The 20,573-nt window shown below is 43.1% G+C and overlaps 1 protein-coding gene across 6 annotated transcripts in view; it reads right to left on the reverse strand.

The window, feature by feature from the left end:
• Positions 1-20,573, reverse strand: part of CLIP1 (CAP-Gly domain containing linker protein 1) — a 156,602-nt gene that overhangs the window by 90,078 nt on the left and 45,951 nt on the right. For all 6 annotated transcript variants that reach the window (XM_030217859.1, XM_030217856.1, XM_030217855.1 and 3 more), the window contains exons 3-7: positions 19,396-19,943; positions 8,946-9,070; positions 5,894-6,119; positions 3,520-3,717; positions 2,390-2,493 (exon numbers count right to left, since the gene is read on the reverse strand). In XM_030217859.1, the coding sequence (XP_030073719.1) occupies positions 2,390-2,493; positions 3,520-3,717; positions 5,894-6,119; positions 8,946-9,070; positions 19,396-19,943 (1,201 nt within the window). The remainder of the gene's footprint in view (positions 1-2,389; positions 2,494-3,519; positions 3,718-5,893; positions 6,120-8,945; positions 9,071-19,395; positions 19,944-20,573) is intronic.

Here is a 20,573-nt window from a genome sequence, read left to right on the forward strand (position 1 = left end):
AAGTTATCAAGTTAACTTTCATTGCTAAGATGATTTAAAAGAAAGCAAGAAAATGCAAATTAAATGTTCCTGATGTGTACTAGCCAATATCATTTACAGGTAATAATATTTTTCTTGAAGGCTATTTTAATTAAATTCTCTGCTTAATGCTTTTAATTACCATGGTTAAGCATATGAACAATTTATATGGCTAAGATCAGAAAAAAAAATAGCAACAATGAAAGCAGAGGAAGGCCAATACAATTCCAATTTTATTAGTCGGACATGATGCAGATCTGTGTTTCAGCATGGGAGCGCCTGCCTCATAAGTCAACAAATCAATCCAGATAGACATAGATGTCAGTGTACACAAACTTATGCAGACAATTTACAAGGCGTGTGAAAAAAACCCTGAAAAACGGTGCCCTTATTGTGAACACGTTTTTTTGAAACCTGCAATTTAATTGCAGCACACAATATTTTACTCTGTTGGTATCTGCATCATTACCAAGGACACTTTTTTAGGGTTTCTTTTTCTCACACCTTGTAAAGTGTCTGCATGAGTTTGTGTACACTGACATCCACACCCATCTGGATTGATTTGTTGATGCCTGAGGCAGGTATCTCCAAGCCGAAATGCAGATCTCCATAGGCGCCCGGTATCAGAGGCTTGGGGAGGCTAAGCCTCCCCAGCCACAGGATCGGATTCTGATGACGTCACCTGTAGTTTCACGTGACGACGCCCACACGACCCAGTTCTGCCCGCCCGGGGCTCGCCGCTCGTCCCAACTGCCCGCCCTCTTCTCTCCCCCAAGATCCCTTTCCTTTTTTTTTTTTTTAAATTTACCTCCACTGTCCGGCAGCGCAGCGACAGCGTCAGTGAAAGTGCTCCCAGTAAAAGCGCTTCCCTTCGCTCAGTGTCCTGCCTTCTTCTGACGTCATGACGTCAGAAGACGGCGGGCCACTGAGCAAAGGGAAGCGCTTTCACTGACGCTGCGCTGCCAGACTTCGGAGGTAAATTTAAAAGAAAAAAAAAAAAAGGAAGGGATCTGGGGGGGGGGGGGGGGGGGGGGGAGAAGAGGTTGGGCAGTTGGGGCAGGGGAGAGAGGGACATGGATGGGATGGCAGGGCTCAGGGAGAGAGGAACATGGATGGGAGGGCAGGGCTCATGGAGAGAGGGGAATTGCTGGATATAGATGAATGGAGGGGGCAGGGGAGAGAGGAGCATGGATGGACATGGATGGGAGGCAGGGCCCAGGGAGAGATGGGAATTGCTGGACATGGATGGGAGGGCAGGGCCCAGGGAGAGATGGGAATTGCTGGATATGGATAAATGGAGGGGGCAGGGGAGAGAGGACATGGATGGGAGGACTGGACCCAGGGAGAGAGGAGAAATTGCTGGACATAGAGGGGAGGGGAGGGAAGAGAGAGGAAGGAGATGAGATGAAGGAAAAGGAAAAGAGGAGAAAAACTGCACATGGATGGAGAAAATAGGCAGAAGCTGGATCCACTGGACAGTCAAGTCTGCGGAGGACCCAGCTTTTACTTACGGATGTAAGACAAGAAATGAAGAAGAAAGGCGGAAAGTAAAGAAATAAATGGAAAGGAAGCCCTGGAAACGGAGTTAAGAGGACAGATAGCAGCAGAAACAGATACTGGGTCAGCATGATCAGAAAAACAAAGTCACCAGACAACAAAGGTAGAAAAGATCATTTTATTTCATTATAGTGTTTGGAATATGTCCACTTTGAGAATCAGGTGCTCAACATTAAAAGTTTATATTTATTTACTTATTTATGGCATTTTATCCCACATTAAACATGAATTAGGGTGTTTTGTGGCTGTACATGAGAATTGTGATATTATGATCCCTTGTTTCATATTGTTGACGGTCTGCATTTTCCGTTTGGGTGGTATATTGGTGTATTAGATTCTGCCCAGTGTAATATTTATGGTACAGTAAGGTTCTGAGTGTGTTTTTGCACAAAGTTGTGCATAGTGTTTTGCAGTTGAGCGATTGTGGTTAGTATATGCTTTGAGCAACCACTTTATTCTTTGACATATGATACATATCTAATATCTAAATGTAATAAAAGGTATTCATTGTGACTTATTTTTATATTTTTTGTGTGTGTTATCAGACAATTATGGATTTAAGCTCCACCCCTGGCCCCACCTCTAACCCCACCCCCTTTAGCCTCCCCAAACAGTTGGGCCACCGACCGCCTATGCAGATCTCCATCAAGTTCAACTAATGAAATTACTTTTTACCCTTGAACTGAAAATATATAGGTCCTCCCCTACTTTCATTTTTGCTCTGCCTTGATTCATAGGGTTTTCTCCTCATCTTTTTTTGTTTTCGTAAGAACAGAAAACACATTCAGTGAGAAAAGGTTTGGACATTACCCACCTTTTCTCCTCTTCAAGCTGGTTGAGAAGCTCTACTTTCTCCCGGTCAGCAGCTTCCACCATAGACCGCAGCTGATCCATCTTTGCTTCCATTTCCATTACATACTAAAGAATGACAGTAACATTAATTTGTTGACAATAAGAATAAGGAGTTAGAAAGAAGGAAAAGGATAAACAGAGTTCATAATAACAAAGTAACACAGAGATAATGGCTCTCATAAGAAATCTCTAGGTGTTTTTGTTATGCAGAGACAATGACCTAGCGTTTCCAGCTGGTTCTAGTTGTTGAGAACAAGCTGATCAATTGCTGGCTTTATACCACTACATGTACAATTTGCAAAAATCATAACTACAAACTCGCATATAACTGGATCATCCAGAACCTAAGATGAACTGGTTCTGTGTTCCCCCTCCCCCCCCCCCCCCCAGAAAATTCTAATTTAGCCCTTATTTTAGCCTTTAAAACTATTTCTCAGCTTAGTCCATGAGTACTTCTATACAGTCTGGTTTTCAGGATATACACAATGAATATTTGAGAGAGAGAGAGAGAGAGAGAGAGAGAGAGAGAGAGAGAGAGAGAGTTTGCACAAAGCGGACAGAAAAGCATGCAAATCTATCATTGTAGATATAAGAACAGCCATACTGGGTCAGACCAATGGTCCCTCTAGTCCAGTATCCTGCTTCCAACAGTACCTGGCAGAAACCCAAATATTAGCAACATTCCACGCTACCAGCTCAGGGTAAGCAGAGGCTTCACCCATGTCTATCTCAATAGCAGACTATGGAGTTTTCCTATAGGAACCTGTCCAAGCCCTTTCTAAACCCAGGTATGCTAACCGCTGTTACCACATGCTCCGGCAATGGACTTCCAGAACTAAACTATTCTTTGAACGAAAAAAAAAATATTTCCTCCTATTTGTTTTAAAAGTATTTCCATGTAATTACATCGAGTGTCCCCTGGTCTTTGTACTTTTTAAAACCCACACTGGTCAGGGGGCATTCGAAGGCTAGGCTGAGAAACATTGCCTTAAAATAGCACCAATTTCAATAAAGACTGCCATTTTTACAGATTGTATAATAAAAACACACCATTTCTACCTAGTCTATAATTCACTAGAAACATGGACATACCTGATCATGTCCATCTCGGATCACTGCCAGCTCCTGCTCTACTTCTCCCACGTGACTTGTTGCCTTAGCAACTTCAGCGCGCTCCAGGTCCCTTTCAGCCAGGAGCTGCTCAATGTGCTGCTGCTTCTCTTTCAGAGCTTCCTGCAAAGCTGTGGTACCAGAAATCTTTCGTGCATAGCGAGAGGAAGTTTCCGTCAACTTCAAAACAAAGCACAGATGAATCGATTTAGCACATGAGAAAAAAAAATCCCTATATTTTCCTCACAAATGAATCTGTTAGCAAATAGTACACATCACCTAAAACAAATATCAACACGTACCCTTGCATAGTAGTGCCATCAGAACATTATAGAAATCTCTATGACAATTAATTGGCAATGACAACTAACAGTTTCTCTTTGACAAAAATGGGCCATCACAGAACCTGAGAAGTCAATATTTCAATTCCAATGCAGATTAAATTTTGAGAGCTACAGAACTAAATTCTGTTTGTTTTTGTTACAGTCACAGTGAGGGGCCCTTGACATTACACACACTGTAGCCCCCTATAATGTGCTTCAGTGCAACAGGTTTGTCCAAGTTCAGTCATTGAAGGCTGTAAACAGACCAGGTTTATTCATAAGAGATCTGCATACGATGGATGTAGTGGGCATTCAAATCTTTCTTGCACATATTCATTAGGGATATCCTGAAAACCTGGTCTGCTTGCAGGGACAAGCCTGGCTTATAAAGTGGTCAAGGGTTGTTCCCAATTTTTATCACCACCACAAATTACATTGTAGACCTGATATATGGATTCATTTATAACATTGCCAAATATCTTGGAGCCCAACATAAGCATTGTATAAGGTCTAGAGTGTATATACTCTTTAGACATTTAAATTTAAGTTGTGACTGCTTTGGACAACATCAACATATATATCTTACAAATCACTGCACATAGTAACACTATACAAATTGTATACAATATATGATCATTTATGGCAATTTCTTCTTGCTTACAAAATGGCATTTATTGTTCATTTTAAAAATCTGTATGATTGCCTCAGTGTTGTATGCATTATACATTTTTGAAAGAAAGATTAATATAATTAATACTAAATGTCAACCTAAAAACAAACTAAACAGTTAATAAAAACTGAGGTCAGCCATAGCACGTGTGTTGTACCATGATGGATCTAGATCTAATGGAAGGAGGAAGCCAAGATGATTGCCAGTACATAGGTTCAGCCCTGAAAACCAGGCGGACTAGGCGTCAACCCGGGGCAGCAGCATGGCAGGAGGGTAGCATCTCTCTCACTGCCACAACTTTGCCTTCCTACCTGCCAAAACCACTTTCCCTCTTTCTGGGCCAAACAGGCGAGCAGAGCCTTTAACCACAGACCTGCTGCCACATTTCACCCCCCACCCCAAAAATAACAGAAATCCTGCATCAGAGAATGACTGAAATGCATCAGCACTTGAGCAAGGGCCTGTGGTTAAAGGCACAATACCAGCACTGAAGTCTCTTGTAGCTTGGGCCCCTTACGGAGAGTGGCAGTGGAAGCGGTGCTGGTCCAGGAGGAGGAAAAGAAGAGGTGAAAATGCTGAATGTGTGGGGTGGGAAGGGTGATTTTGGACATAGGTGGGGGGAGAATAAGGCCTTGAAGTACACTTGGAGCAGAGGGAAGAGGGTTTCATGGTTGAAGATTCATCCAGGGCCCTGGATACCCATGGTCAGACCTGCTGGCACAGGGGCAGGACCCTTGCCAGTGCTTCTTTAGCTCTCTTGCCAAGTGACGGTCCTCAGAGCCATTTGCCACAGCATTTGGGGGTGGAAGGAATCACAGAACATTTAAGGAGAAAGAAGTAGTCTGATGAACATAAGATGTGCCATACTGGGTTCAACCAAAGGTCCATCAAGCTTAGCATCCTGTCTCAGACAGTAGCCAATTAAGGTCACGAGCAATTGGCAGGATCCCAATGAGTAAATCTATTCCTTGTTGATAATTTCCAGAAACAGGAGGCAGCCTTCCCAAGCCTACATGGCTGCTTGTTTATTGACTTTACCTCCAGATTCTTGCCTAAACCCTTTTAAATCCAGCTATACTAACAGCCTTGACCACATCTTCCATTGACAAAATCCGTATCTTATTTGTATGCTTACTGGGGGAAAAAAAACCAGCTCTGATTTGCCTTAAATCTGCTACCTACTAATTTCAAGGCATGTCCCCTAGTCAGCACTATTTGAAATGGTAAATCACTTGCTCTATTTACCAATTTCACCCTACTCATGGATTGCAGAGAGGGAGGCTCATGAATTGATGCGTCACTGACCACATGGTCCAAACTAAAATGCATACTTGTCTTTAAAAATGGATGAAGTTAAACTCACCAGTCCTGTGCGACTAGGCTTGCTGCTTACTGAGGATGCCACAGAACTCATGGAACTAATAGAAGAGGCACTTGGACTTCGTTTCAGGGCAGATGGTGTTGAAGGAGTAGCAACCATTTTTCTTACAGCTGTCTTTGCTTTAGCTGGTGTAGTTGATGGAAATCCAATCTTTGTTACTTTATGGACAGGTGCAAACAAACCGTATTTTGCCTGGCACTGAAAATACCTTTGGGTGAGATAAAAAAACAAACACAGGGGATCCTCTCAATGAAAATACTCAACCAAGAAACGTTTTTTTTAAACTTTCAGCCCAGTTCTTTTGGGTTTTCAACTCCAACCAAAATCAGCTTCTCTCCAGGCTACGATACGATGAACTTTCATTTACAATTTCCTGCATTTTCTACCCTAATTTTTAATCCTCTTGTCTCCTTTATATGGGACAAGGTGACACAAACTGCAGTTTGCGCCATATACCTAGTTGCTGGGTGTTACATGGTGGCTGCAAACATTAGGGATAGATTCAGTAAATGGAGCCCAAATTTGGGTGCTGGAAAAAAAAATTCGGCATGGAATGCTATTCTGTAAAAGGCACACTCCCTTTATAAAATAGCGCTTAAGTGTTGTTCTCGCTCCTAACTTTGGGCGCTGGAGTTACGCCTGCTGAAACCTGGTGTAAATGCTGTCACTCAAGTTGGGCATGGATCTCAAGAATTCTGTAATACTGCATGCGACTTTAGCAAATGCCCCTGACCTGCACATACCCTATAGTCACGCCCCCTTCTCAGTTGCGCACCATAAGATTTGCATGTGGATCTGTATAGAAGAGTGCTTAGCAAGATGTGTGTGCAAATCCAAAATGTTGCCAATTAACCTCTGGAGTCTATAAAGGGCGCCCAAATTTTGAGTGTGATCCTGAGTTGGATGTTCAGCTAAATTGACACCACTAATCGTTAGCATTCAATTATTGGTGTCAATTTAGCTGAACATCCAACTCAGGATCGCAACTCAAAATTTGGGCGCCCTTTATAGACTCCAGAGGTTAATGCTCTACATGTTCCAAAGCACTACAAACACGATTCCTGAAAAAAATGTGTCTCCATTTCCTGTAACCCTTATGTTGACCCATCGGGGGGAGGGGGGGAGAGTGTGTCTTCTCTGACAGCAAGTCTGCTCTCAGTAAACTACCTGTTCCCTCCAAATTTTCAATCCAGATTTTCCAAAATTATGCATCAAAACATTATGTCAGCAGTGCTACATGAAAACTGCATATTTTATTAGTGGGATATATTTTGTTAGTACCTTCCTTCTTCATGTAGTTTTAAAAATATGAAATAGCAGAGGATACTGCAAGTGAATCACAGCTGGAATTACTCCATATCTCCTAATTTCATACAGCCACTATTTTTCAATAAGGGATGTCTAGCTGAATATTAAAGTTTATTAAAAAAAAAAATGTGCCGTCCCAAATGAAATCTTATTTAACAGGTTTGACTATGTATCATTTATTTTTTAATGTAGCAGTTATATTTACAACCTTGACCTTGGCAAATAAAAGCAATATAAAATACAGAGCTTATAATTAAACCCTCCAAACATTAAAACAAAGATGAAAAAAAAAAAAAGAAAATGAACAGATATGGCAGTTTTCTAAGGCTTCATAAACTATACCCAAACATGCTTCCCAGGGTATCTCTAACTACCTTTTTCCCCCCAAAGTAATACACACATAACATTAACAAATAGGGCTTTAACCTTTTCCTGAAGACAGGTTTAAAAATGAATTTAGAGAGGGAGATCATACAACATGGTAGGGCCAGCAACAGGTCTCCACCACTGAATCTCTGTCAAAGAGTTCAAATTGAGTCAATATGGGTTTTAAATACTTTGGAGAATAGTAAAAGGGGGGGGGGGGGGTACAGAGACTATGGAACAGGAAATTATAAGAACCAAGAGTTTCTATTCATTGGGACTTTTTCTTGCTAAAGGGGGTGGAATAGGAGGGGGTGGGGGTTATTATCCAATGTTGATGTGAAGTTCGAATTCTTGAAATGTTGACACTGTTGGTTGTTTCAATGGTGGCAGAAAACAAAATGTGTGTTAAAATAAAATAAAATAATTTGGAGAGATGCCTTTGATGATTTTACAGGTGAGTATATTTGCTATGCTACAGGAAACCTCTGTAGGTCTCTAAGGCTCTAGTGTTTTCTGCCTGGAAGGCCACATCTAGCAATATAGAAAATACTCAGCATGCTTTAAGTTAAAATACATGAATAAGTATTTTATGAATTCCCTGATAGGACAAATGTATTATGGTACTTCTCTAACATCCATGGCTTTTCAACCACCCCTTGATATTGTACCACACGTAAAGTATTAACTCATTGGTCAGAAGTCATGTGAGTTCTAGTGCCCTACAGCTGAGATATTACAAATACCCAGGGAAGTATCAATGTGACTTGATTCCTAACATTTTCTTTCTGACCTGCTCCTGGCATCAGCTCTAAAATCTAACCATCTTACCACCAGTGAAGCAACATCCATAACAACATTTTTTTAAACTTAACGTTCAAGATAACGTTTATTCAAAGTCTCAAAAAACTCCAATACGTATTTTACAATGACGTCTATTCTAAAAACATAAACAGCACAAAAACAAATTTAATTTTTCAACCATCTCAATGAATTCCCACCAATTTTAGCAAACAGTAGCATTCAAATTGACTACTTGCATCCCTAATTTAAAACAGATATCTTAAGTGACTCAGAAAGAGAATGCATACAAGAAAATGTTTTATTACTTTGTTTTTTAAATTTAATGTACTAAAATTAAGAAGTTCATCTTTTTCGTGCCTTTACTGTGCCCCTAATCTTGACATTTTTTTTCAAGAGCATCAGCACTGTAAATAACTCTTACTCACCACATGTGATACAAGTTCTAACTGAAAAATTATGAATGAAAGACTTTTAGAAGCTTAAAATTAGTCTGTTGGCATTACTGAAGAACTGAAAGGTATTTACTTTCTAAATTAAACAGACATATGGGTCAACAAACCTTGTTCCAGCCACAGCACCATCATTCTTTCCCAGAGGTTCATCTAATTCCACGCCACACCATTCTCCTTTAGCAAAATCTGTCTCACCCAGGAACCGTACCACACCAGCTTTAGTTCCACCTACCTGTAAAAACAAGGATTTTTATAATGAAGTTGCAAATAAAACTAAAACCTCTATATAATCTTATAGATGACAGAGCTCCCCTAATATTAAGCAAACTTAGGGAGTTTTGAAAAGTTGCCTTCTATGATTATTTTCTACTATGAGATTTGCACAAAAACAATGGTAACGGTACACATTTATTTCGGTATAAATATTGCATTGAAACCAAATATCTCTTTTAGCTTATCCCAAACATTCTACCAAAAAATAATAAGATTAGGGCATTCCACCAAGAGATGTATGTTCCTTTTTTTTTTATTTTTTTTTGTTTACATGACCAGCAAAGATCATATTTTGAAGACCCAGATGGAGGAGTGGCCTAGTGGTTAGGGTGGTGGACTCTGGTCCTGGGAAACTGAGGAACTGAGTTCGATTCCTACTTCAGGCACAGGCAGCTCCTTGTGACTCTGGGCAAGTCACTTAACCCTCCATTGTCCCAGGTACAAATAAGTACCTGTATATGTAAGCCGCATTGAGCCTGCCATGAGTGGGAAAGCGTGGGGTACAAATGTAACTAAAATAAAAATAAAAAATTCTGAACTATACTTGAGCCTTAGTAAAGCTTTTCATTTAAGGATGGCTTTTCATTTTCCTTAATGTGATGCATTCTCAAATTTAACATTCATGGAATGTTTTAAGGGGAGGAAAAGATAGGTAAAATGATGTTCCTGATATATTCAAAGTTATTGTGCTCATTAAATCAAGTTCTCAGTCAGATTAACAGCTTGATTTAATGCTCAGAAACACTCCAACTCTTCTCAAAAGCTGTAGGCCCACAATGTTTCCTGATTAAGCTTGCCTGCTACAGTTTTTCATATTGGTCTATGCAACAAAGTGGTCCATTTTGCGGCCATTTCAATCCTCCTATATGAGGAAAGGCTAAAGATGTTAGGGCTCTTCAGCCTGGAAAACAGACGGTTGAGTGGGGATATGATTGAGGTCTATAAAATCCTGAGTGTTGTTGAATGGGTAGAAGTGAATTGATTTTTACAACAAATAGGAGGAAATATTTTTTCGCACAAAGAATAGTTAAGCTCTGGAACTTGCTGCCGGAGGATGTGGTAAGAGCAGTTAGCATACCTGGATTTAAAAAAGGTTTGGACAAGTTCCTGGAGGAAAAGTCCATAGCCTGTTATTGAGATGGACATGGGGGAAGCCACTGCTTGCCCCGGGATTGGAAGTATGGAATGTTGCTAATTGGGTTTCTGCCAGATACTTGTGACCTGGATTGGCCACTTTTGGAAGCAGGATACTGGGCTAGATGGACCACTAGTCTAACCCAGTATGGCTGTTCTTGTGTTCTCTTGAAACTGCTAAGCCTGTGCATATTAAAAGCAGCAGAGTTGCCACTACACTTCTGCTCACAAGTCTCATTCAGATTCTATGAAGCCTCAAACAGATACTGTAGCGAACAACCCAGAGGGAAACCAAAGCTAGTAAGGAAAACACAATCAAGAAACACATTAATTAGCACAAGGTTAAGTGGACAAAGCTTTGGAGTGCTACTATATTCAACTATTTATGTTGCCCTCTCACCTCACAAGTTTAATATATTTTTTTTTTTTAAAGGTGCCAAGCATCACTAATAACATGAAACATCACATTTTTAAAAATTCAAAAACAAAAAACTTTTTCTCTATTACATAATGAAGACCCTTATCACTATCACTCTGGGGAAAATGGAGAACACCTCAGTGAGTACCATCATAGGGCTTCTCCTTAAAGTCAGAATATCCTGTACATCACATCACTGGTCTGAATAAAAACTCTATTTCAATCATATTATCCTGTTTCACATTTACCTACTGAACAGATCTCTCTCTCTCTCTCTCTTTCAAGGTACTCAACTAAAAAAAAAAAGTCTTATGCACTCAATCTAATCCAGTTCAACCGAGTCCAACAAATGCAGTTTATCAGACAAACAATAATTGTTAAACTGGAATAAATGAAACTTAACTGACAGAGTGTATCTGTTCCAACTTGAGGCTCCTTCCAGTTGCAGAAATTTAAATCCAAATAAACTTTCCATATCCAGAGGCAGTTCTCAGCTAGAGCGACATATTAGCCACCCCACATATAATATGGAAAGCTCCTTTGTATTTAAACTTCTGCAACTCTAAGGAGCCTCAAGTTGGAACGGATACACTGTCAGTTAAGTTTCATTTATTCCAGATTAACAATTATTGTTTGTCTGATAAGATGCATTTGCTGGATTCGGTTGAACTGGATTCCACTGAGTGCATAAGAATGTTTTAGTTGATATATATAAATCTGTCCAGAAGTTAAATGTTAAATCGGATAATATGATTGATGAAATGAAGTTTTTTTCAGACTGGTGATGTGATGTATGGGATCTCCTGACTTTAAGGAGAAGCCCTATGAAGGTATTCACTGAGGTCTTTTTATCCATTTTCCCCAGAGTGATAGTAATAAGTGTCTCCTTATATAATAGGGGAAAAGTTTTATGTTTTTTAAAAATGTTCTTCATTACTCATATGTTGTCTGACATCACATTTTTTAACCATTCTCTTTCCATGTTAGTTTTGTACAAACTAAGGGGCCCTTTTACTAAGCTGAGTTAGGTGCTAACATGTGCCTAATGCAACAAAAATGACCTAATGTGAGATGCTCTAAAACATTCCATGTTAGTTTTGCCATGTGCAAACCCTGAGAGGTAATTATAGATTTTTTTATTGAGGGGGCACATCAAGGGCGGAGAGTGGGTATTCCTGCACTAACCAGTTACCACATCTACATTACCGCATACAGATGACACGGTGGTAAATGCTCCCATGATAATTTTTTTAAATGGCCATGCGCTAATAGCAATTTTGGTGCGCAGCCATTAATTGAAGAATGGGTAAATTAGGCCTTACATGCTAATTTGCTTTCCTTTAGTCCCTCCGGACCGGCCCAGAATGTGACTGATGGGTTGTGCACGCCTTCCAGCAGGTGGAGACTGAGAAAAAAAAACTGTGACTCTAGCGAGCCAATAAGAGCCCTTGCCAGCTACAGAAAGATCCAGTAATAAAGTACCAAAGCAGAAGTAAAGCCACAGAAGAAATAAATGATCTGTGCATCCAAAAACCTGAGCAGCCACCGGCACATTGTCAACATAGGGTGAGTGCCTACAAACATATTATGCCCCTGCATAACAGGACATTTAGATAACCAGAAAAACACTTTTTTTAAAAAATACAGAAATAAACTACAAAACTAGCAACACAGCTCTGAATAAAGAAATCTCTCTTAACCCCTGAAAACACAGATACCTGAAGGGCGGGCTCTGGGCTGGTCCGGAGGGACTAAAGGAAAGCAAATTAGCAGGTAAGGCCTAATTTACCCTTCCCTTAGCGTCCCTCCGGACCGGCCCAGAATGTGACTGATGGGAAGTAAAGCAGTGAAATTATGGGAGGGACCCCAGTAGCCCCGCCGTTAAGACGTGTGTTCCGAAAGCAACCTGCTGACGACTCAGGACATCCCAACGATAGTGCTTAGAAAAAGAATGCAAAGACGACCAAGTCACCACCCTACAAATGTCCTCCGGAGGCACCAGACAACGCTCTGCCCAAGAGGCTGACTGACCTCTTGTAAAGTGAGCCTTAACATGCTCTGGAACAGGTTTCCCCGAAAGAAGGTAAGCTGAGGTAATCATTTCTTTAAGCCACCGAGAAATAGTGGACTTAGAGGCCATAAACCCTTTGCGTGAACCTCTGATCGGAATAAACAAACGAACGGATTGCCGAATGTCATCAGTAGACTTGATATACTGTTTCAACACCCATTTGACATCCAAACACTTCAAATGCTGCTGCTCCTCTGACCCGGAAAAGAATCTAACACAGGCTGAGATACATGAAAATGAGTCACAACCTTGGGAAGAAAGGAAGGAGCTGGCCGCAAAACTACCCGATCGGAACAGAACTCCAAAAACGGTGATCTACACGACAGCGTCAAAACTCGCCTAGCCTAAGCAACGGCCACCAAAAATACTGCCTTCAGAGTCAATCTTTCAGAGAACAGGCCGACAAAGGCTCGAAGGGAGGCTTAGTAAGAACTGAAAGCAGTAAATTCAGATCCCAACGAGGAAAAGAACATTGAGACGAGGGATGAAGGCAATTAACCCCCCTCAAAAAACGCAGCACATCCGGATGACTAACTAGAGATCTCCCTTGGACACGACCACGAAAACATGTCAAAGCTGCAGCAATCTGCACGTTAAGAGAAGCCAAAGCAAGACCTTTGTCATAACCCCGCTGCAAAAAATCCAAAATTTGCGGAACAGAGGCACGAAAAGGAGATTGTCTAACTCCTTACACCAAGCCTCAAAAATCCTCCAGGTACGCACATAATTCAAAAAGGTACAAAGGCAACGAGAGCGAAGCATAGTAGCAATGACCTTAGCGGAAAAACCTCTCAGTCAGCTTAGCCCTCTCAAGAGCCACGCCGTAAGACAGAATCGACCCGGATCCGGATGAACCACCAGACCCTGCGTCAATAGATCTTGCGTGACAGAAAGTCTGAAGGGAAAATTTAGCAGAAGACGCCGCAAGTCGGCATACCACGATCTGCGAGGCCGATCCGGTGCTACTAAGATCAGACGTCCCCTGTGAGTCTCGACCTTCTGAACAAGCCACCCTATCAGAGGCCATGGAGGAAAGGCATACAGTAGACCGGTTGGCCAGGACCGAAGAAGAGCGTCTACGCCCTGCGCTTTGGGATCCTTGCGACGACTGAAGAAGTTTTGCATTGCAGGCGGAGGCAAACAGATCCATCCTGGGACACCCCCAACGATTGACCAGTTGCCGAAATGCCACTTCGCTTAGAGACCACTCTCTGGGATTGAGCAAGTGGCGACTGAGAAAATCTGCTTGAACATTTAGGACCCCTGCCACGTGAGCCGCTGATAGAGCTACCAAATGGACCTCCACCCACTGAAACAGCAGCGACGCCTCTCGCTCCAATGGTAGGCTCCTTGTCCCTCCTTGCCAATTGATATACGCTACTGCGGTGGCATTGTCTGACATCACCCGGACTGCTCCGCCTCTCAGAAGATGAAGAAAACCCTGGAGCGCCAGAAGAATTGCTCTGGTCTCTAACAGATTGATTAAGAAAGATGTCTGCTGACGAGACCAGAGGCCCTGAGCAAACTGTCCCTAACAGTGAGCTCCTCAGCCTTGGAGACTGGCATCTGTCGTCACAACAGTCCAGCTGGGCTGATCTAGAGGCATACCTCTGGTCAGATTGGCCTCTCAAAGCCACCATCGAAGATTGGTCTTCACCTGGAGCGAGAGTGGTAATCTCTGATGAAGAGAATCTGTCTGCGACGACAATCTTGACAGTCCTCATGCGAGCCCTGGCCCCAGGGCACAGCCTCGATTGTTGCCGCCATGGATCCCAGAACCTGTAGATAGTCACTTGCCGACGGTCTCGAATTCTGCAAGAACTGACGCATCTGAGACTGCAATTTGAGAACATGGGCCGGCGGAAGAAACATTTGGCCCTGCCTCATGTCGAACAGGACTCCCAGATATTCTAACGACTGAGAAGGCTGAAGACGGCTCTTCTGCATATTGACTAACCAACCTAGGGACTGTAAGAATTCTGCCACCCGAGCTGTGACCTGAACACTCTCATGGTAAGACTTTGCCCGGATCAACCAATCGTCTAAGGATGGACTAAAATGCCTTCCGTTCTGAAAGCCGCAGCTACTACGACCATGACCTTGGCAAACGTACGAGGAGCGGTCGCAAGTCCGAAGGGAAGAGCCCGAAACTGAAAGTGCTGACCTAGCACTGCAAAACTGAGGAAACGTTGATGTGCAGGACGAATAGGAATATGGAAATAGGCTTCTGTAAGATCGAGAGAAGTCAGAAACTCCTCTGACCGTAGCACAATAATGACGGACCACAAAGTCTCCTTACAAAATGAGGGCAACTTGAGAGCTCGACTGACCGCCTTGAGGTCTAAAATCGGTCGGAAGGAACTGTCTTTCTTGGGTACCAGAAAGTAAATGGAGTAACAGCCTTGATGCTGTTTTGCCAAAGGGACTGGACAAATTACTTGGAGGTCCAGAAGTCTGCGAAGAATATCTCCGATGGCTTCGGCCTTGATGCGAGAACGGCAAGGAGATTCTAGGAAAGCGTCTGACAAAGGATGAGCACACTCTAAGGCGTACCCATCTCAAAATCTCTAGTTGTCTCGTTTTGTCTTGTTGTGCTGAGTTAGGTGAGCCCTTGGGTCCTTCAGGAGGGCAGAGGTGACTGGAACCGCTGTCCTCCAGAGGACAGCCAACCAACCCCCAGTCTTCACTCGCAGCGACCACCGTTCACAGGGAGTTGAGCCCCCAGCTGCAGGCGGCCAACGGGACTTCTGGAACCGCAGGGGCTGACGGGCTGACCGAGCGGAGCGAGGACAGGGGACCGGAAGCAGTCTGATGGACTGCAGCCAAGGATGGTCAGGAACTAGCAGAGGTCGAGGCTGGCAGCAAACAAGGATGGTCAGGATCTAGCAGAGGTCGGGGCTGGCAGCAAGCAAGGATGGTCAGGAACTAGCAGAGGTCAAGTCAGGTCAGGTCAAATAGCAGAGAGTCTGAAAACAGCACGCGAGAGCTACGTCCTCAGAGACGAGAAGCCAAAGCAAAGATGGTGAGAAACGCTACTCCTTAAATAGCCCGCCTCATCAGGGAACCGAGAATCAGCTGGAGACCACAGGAGACGTCACCCGAGAGACCTCCAAGAGAGGTGCAGCGTCAGACCCGAGGCGGAGCCTCGCCTCAAGCAGCCAACCAGGAACCCACAAGGCGGAGTCTTGATTCCCGGGCTCCGCAGCCAAAAGAGACGCCGGCTCACGAACGCCGGCGCCATGATCCAGGACTTCGTTGCCGCGGTCCATGACCGTCCACCGGGAGCAGCGTGGCCAGGATGGCCGGCAATCCGGAGCGGGAGCTAGATAGGCCGGCCAAGGGCGCGAGGAAAGGCGGCTATTTCCGAAGATCGCCCTTCGCGGTTGCGGCGCTGCTCAGATGAGAGGCGCGGCAGGCGGGGGACGCGACACTAGTACCCACTGGTCCGAAGTAATCTGGGCCCACCTCCTTTGAAATTGTGCCAACTGAGCACCTACTTGGACTAGAGGCTGGGCCCGCAAACCTTCACTGTTGAGGACGGGAAGAAGAGGAAAAGGAATTCCCTGCCTCCCAACCTCCTCTACGAAAGGATTGAGTTCTTTGGAAAAACCTGGAGTGTTGCACAGGAAAAACTCTGCCCAGCTGATAACGAAAATCACGACCTGAAAAATTGCCACGGCCAGAACCTCTGGGACAATCCTCAGGCAATCTTGGAACCTTAGTCTCACCCAGGCTATGCACCAGCTTGTCTAATTCTTCACCAAACAGAAAATTTACTAAGCTTGGACTTAGAAGTCGCATCCGCCGACCAGCCACGCAGCCAAACAGTACGAAGGGCCGCGACGGAGAGAGCCATAGACTTAGAAGAAGCCTGAAGCAAATCATAAAAAGCATTTGCTAAAAAGGCCAAACCCATTTCCAACTTTGCCACTTCAGCATCAACAGCTGAAAGATCATCTGAAGAACAGTCCCAAAACTCTTTCTGACCAAAGGAAACAAGCTCTCGCAACTAAGGACCCACAAACTGCAGCCTGCACTGCCAGAGCAGAAACAAAGGAATTCTTCAGCAAGGATTCAATATGGCGATCCTGGGTATCTCGCAGAGCCGTTCCACCGTCCATGGGAACCGTGTTTCGTTTGGTAACCGCGGAAACTACCGCATCCATTATTGGAGGGCACAGAAGGTCTTTATCCGAGTCAGGAACTGGATAAAGCCTGACCATAGATCTAGCAAGCCGAAAAGCAGAATCAGGAACCTCCCACTGAGCCTGAATAATATCCCTAATATCCTGATGCATAGGAAAAGATCTACCTGCTCTGCGAATACCCCTGACCAGCAAATCCACCTTTCTAGGCTCGGCCACTTGGACATCTTGGTCATCAAAACGCAAAGTAGAAGAAACCTGAGAAACTCCTGAAGGTCACTTTTATGAAAAATCCTTACAACAGAAAGATCCTCCGCTGCAGGAAGAGATTCTGCTCCATCTTCTGGCTGTTCAAGGTCCTCAGAAAATTGCTCCTCAGGTAACCATGCTTCTAAGGAAGGCATTCCCTGATCAGGGGTAAAAGAAAAATCCTGTTCTGCCTCCACAGAGTGTCTGACCCGTTTTACAGCCAAAGAGGAGCCCTCCAGAGATCTTTTTCCTGGAGGGTCCATAGCAGCAGCTTTGTGCAGCAGAAAGGCTTGGTACATCTGTACCACGAATTCAAGAGGAAATCCTCCTTCACCCGCTGAAAAAACGGGAATTTGAGCAGTAGGCAGAGGCACAGCAGTCAGAGAGGCCTGGAGTGCAGCACTGAGACATCTAAAATGGAGGCATTTCCCGCAGAAACCGGCACCAGGAGCAAGGGAGACTCGACCGTCACTAAGACGCCCGAATCAGAGCCCCCCCCCCCCCACAATTTCACGGCCCCTGCACCCTGCTCCACTAAAACCTCTGCAGCGGTGCAGAATTTATATACCCTGCTCGCACCAAGTCCCCGTCGCTGACAGACAGAACACCAGCGAAGTTTTTCTGACATCGCTGTCAACTGTTCACACACAAAGAAGCAAAGGCGCCTTTTTAAAGAAACACAGAAAAAAACGAAAGAGCTGTACTACATTTAACTGAAACACCAATATTACAATTTATGTTTAAACAGTAATCAGAATTAGGGGAGGATTAACCCTTTGAAGGACCTTTGGTAAAGAAGCATGTTAACCCCCCCCCCCCTCTTTGAAATATACATACATTTTAAAACTCCAACATATGCCCCTCCTTCTCCTTGAGGAGGAAGAAACAGCTAAGTGCTGCTCACCAACTCCTCTTCTCAAATGGAAGACAATGAAAGAGTACAGACAGAACTCCGAGGACTGTGGTGGCCTCCCCCCCCCCCAACTCTTCTTTCTGTTGGCAGTTGACTCACCAAGGCCAAAATATACCTTGGGAGCCTTTAAATTAGCACATCTGAAAGGGTCCCTCATTTCAAGTTTAATGGTAACTTCTTATCCAGCCTTACAGAACAAACCATCAAGTAGGCTTACAATCCAATACCTGGGAGAGAGACAGAGTTTTACGACAGAATAACATGCACAACATACAAAAGGAAGGAAAGGCAAGACTACAATGTTTGATAGGACAGAAGGGGGATGGGATGTACAGTAGGGCAGCGAGTTTGAGTTTCAGGATTCTGCAACCAGCTTGGCCTTAACCACACAGGCACAAGATAGATATCAGAGTGAGCATCTTGGAATAAAAAGGTTTTTAGTTTGGCCTTGAACTGGGACAAAGAGATCAATTGTTGCAAATGATGCAGTAAAGTGTTCCAAAGTAGAGGGGGGCACTGAACAGAAAACAGAGTGTCTACTGTGTAAGTTGATCTAAGTGGGCTGATCAAAGGGCTTGAGAGGGGATATATGGAATTATATACCACAAGAGATAGGTGGGTTCTGCTGAAGAGCAAGATTTGAATACCAAAGTTAGAATCTTGTAAGTGATTCAATGCAGTCATGGTAACCAACGGGCATTTTTCTGCTTCAGATTATATATTTTAAAGTATAATTAAAATGTACTTGTTTCTGAAATTTATTTTACAACTTGTGGAATAATGATATTAACTGTGTTTTAGTATTTACTTGATTTCATTTAATTGGCCGACATTTGATGTTCAGTTGTATTGTCATTGATAGTACTATTTGGCTGTTATTGTTCTTCTCTAGTAATGTCCAGATTTTTGCAATTTGCATAGAACCACAATGTGGATAGTGGACTATAAGATACTAGGTGTCATATGTCATATGGTTATGTTTTTTTAAAGGTGTTGGATGATTCTAATTGCTGTATTCTGTACTAACTGCAGTCTGTAAGGATCTTTAACCCAGAGGCCTAAATATAGAGAGTTACAGTAGTCCAGCTGAGAAATCACTAAGGAGTATCAGGATATTGAGGGTGGAGGAATTAAAAAGAAGATGGATAGATCTTATTAATCAACGTTTGTAAAAAGAGTGCTTCATGACCTTGGAGATTCGATTGTGGAGGGTAAGTCTTCAGCACTTGCTTAGTTTGCCTATGTCTTAATCCTAATGAATATCATTATAATGAGTAAAATTAATTTTCCTCCAAAATGTCCTTTTTGAATCTGCTCAATAGAATCTGAGGGAAAAAAAAGTCTAGAGACTCACCAAAACACGATCTCCTAGTTTGAGTTCTCTATCTCCCTTCTTAACGGATCCAGCTTCAGAGAGGTTGGACATGGATTCACTGGCTGTTTTTGCGAGGTTGCTGACAGCTTCTTTCATTGTTGGTTTCACAGGGGTAGCTACAGGGAGAGTTGATGAAGTAGGTGGAGACAACACACTAGTTGATGACACGGAGGTTGGTGAGGTTGCGCGAGACACTGGAGTTGTCTGTGTGCCATTGGTTTCACTTTCTGCTAAAGGTTTTCGTGATAGCTTTGATGGTCTTGTGAATATTCCACGTAAAGATTCACACTGGAAGTACCGAACTCCAGCCACAGAGCCATCATTCTTACCAATCGGCTCATCTAAAACAATGCCTGCCCACTGGCCTGGAGCAAACTGCGTCTCGCCAAGAAACTGAATAAACCCAGGTTTATTACCATTCACCCATACTCGCTCCCCAATTCGGAAATCGTCCACAAACTCTTCCTGCGTTTCGGCAGCTGAAGTGCTTGATGGCTTTTCACCTGACACCACCTTTCCTGCCGAAGCTGCAATATAAAAGGACATTTAGGAAAAATAACTAAACCTCCAAGGTAATGCATAACAATCATTTTAAGTGATAATCATAAAGCTTCAAGTTAACTTTCCTCAGGATGGGTATGTAAAAACATGAATAAATCAGCCCAGGTAATCAACTGCAATCTCTACCACCAAAGTACTTTACTACCCTATCCTGAATATTTAACATCATGACATCTGCTATATACCCAATGATAAAGTCAAATAAGTTGCTTGCTACTTACTGAGCAGAAATGCTGAGATGTGGGCAATGTCTATAAACAAAAGATTTTGTATGATGCAAAAACAAACACCCTCTCAATTGTCAAACTGTACAGAACTCACATTTTAACTAAGCAGATTAAGTGTCATGACGAATAACCCACATAGTAGCATGAACTATTTCTGGGTACGTGTGCATGTTGTATAGCTTATTTGGACTATAAGAGACAGGTGGCATCTTATAAACTAATTGACCAATTCATTTATTGAAGCATGAGTTTTTGAGGACCAAAGTCCACTTTGTTAGATGTAGATGAAGTGACGTGGACTCTTGTTCTTGAAAGCTCATGCCTCAATACATAAATTAGTTAATTAGTCTATCTGCCTCTGTCATTTTT

Source organism: Microcaecilia unicolor, chromosome 11 (genome assembly GCF_901765095.1).
Source record: "Microcaecilia unicolor chromosome 11, aMicUni1.1, whole genome shotgun sequence".
In the NCBI taxonomy this organism is placed as follows: Eukaryota; Metazoa; Chordata; class Amphibia; order Gymnophiona; family Siphonopidae; genus Microcaecilia; species Microcaecilia unicolor.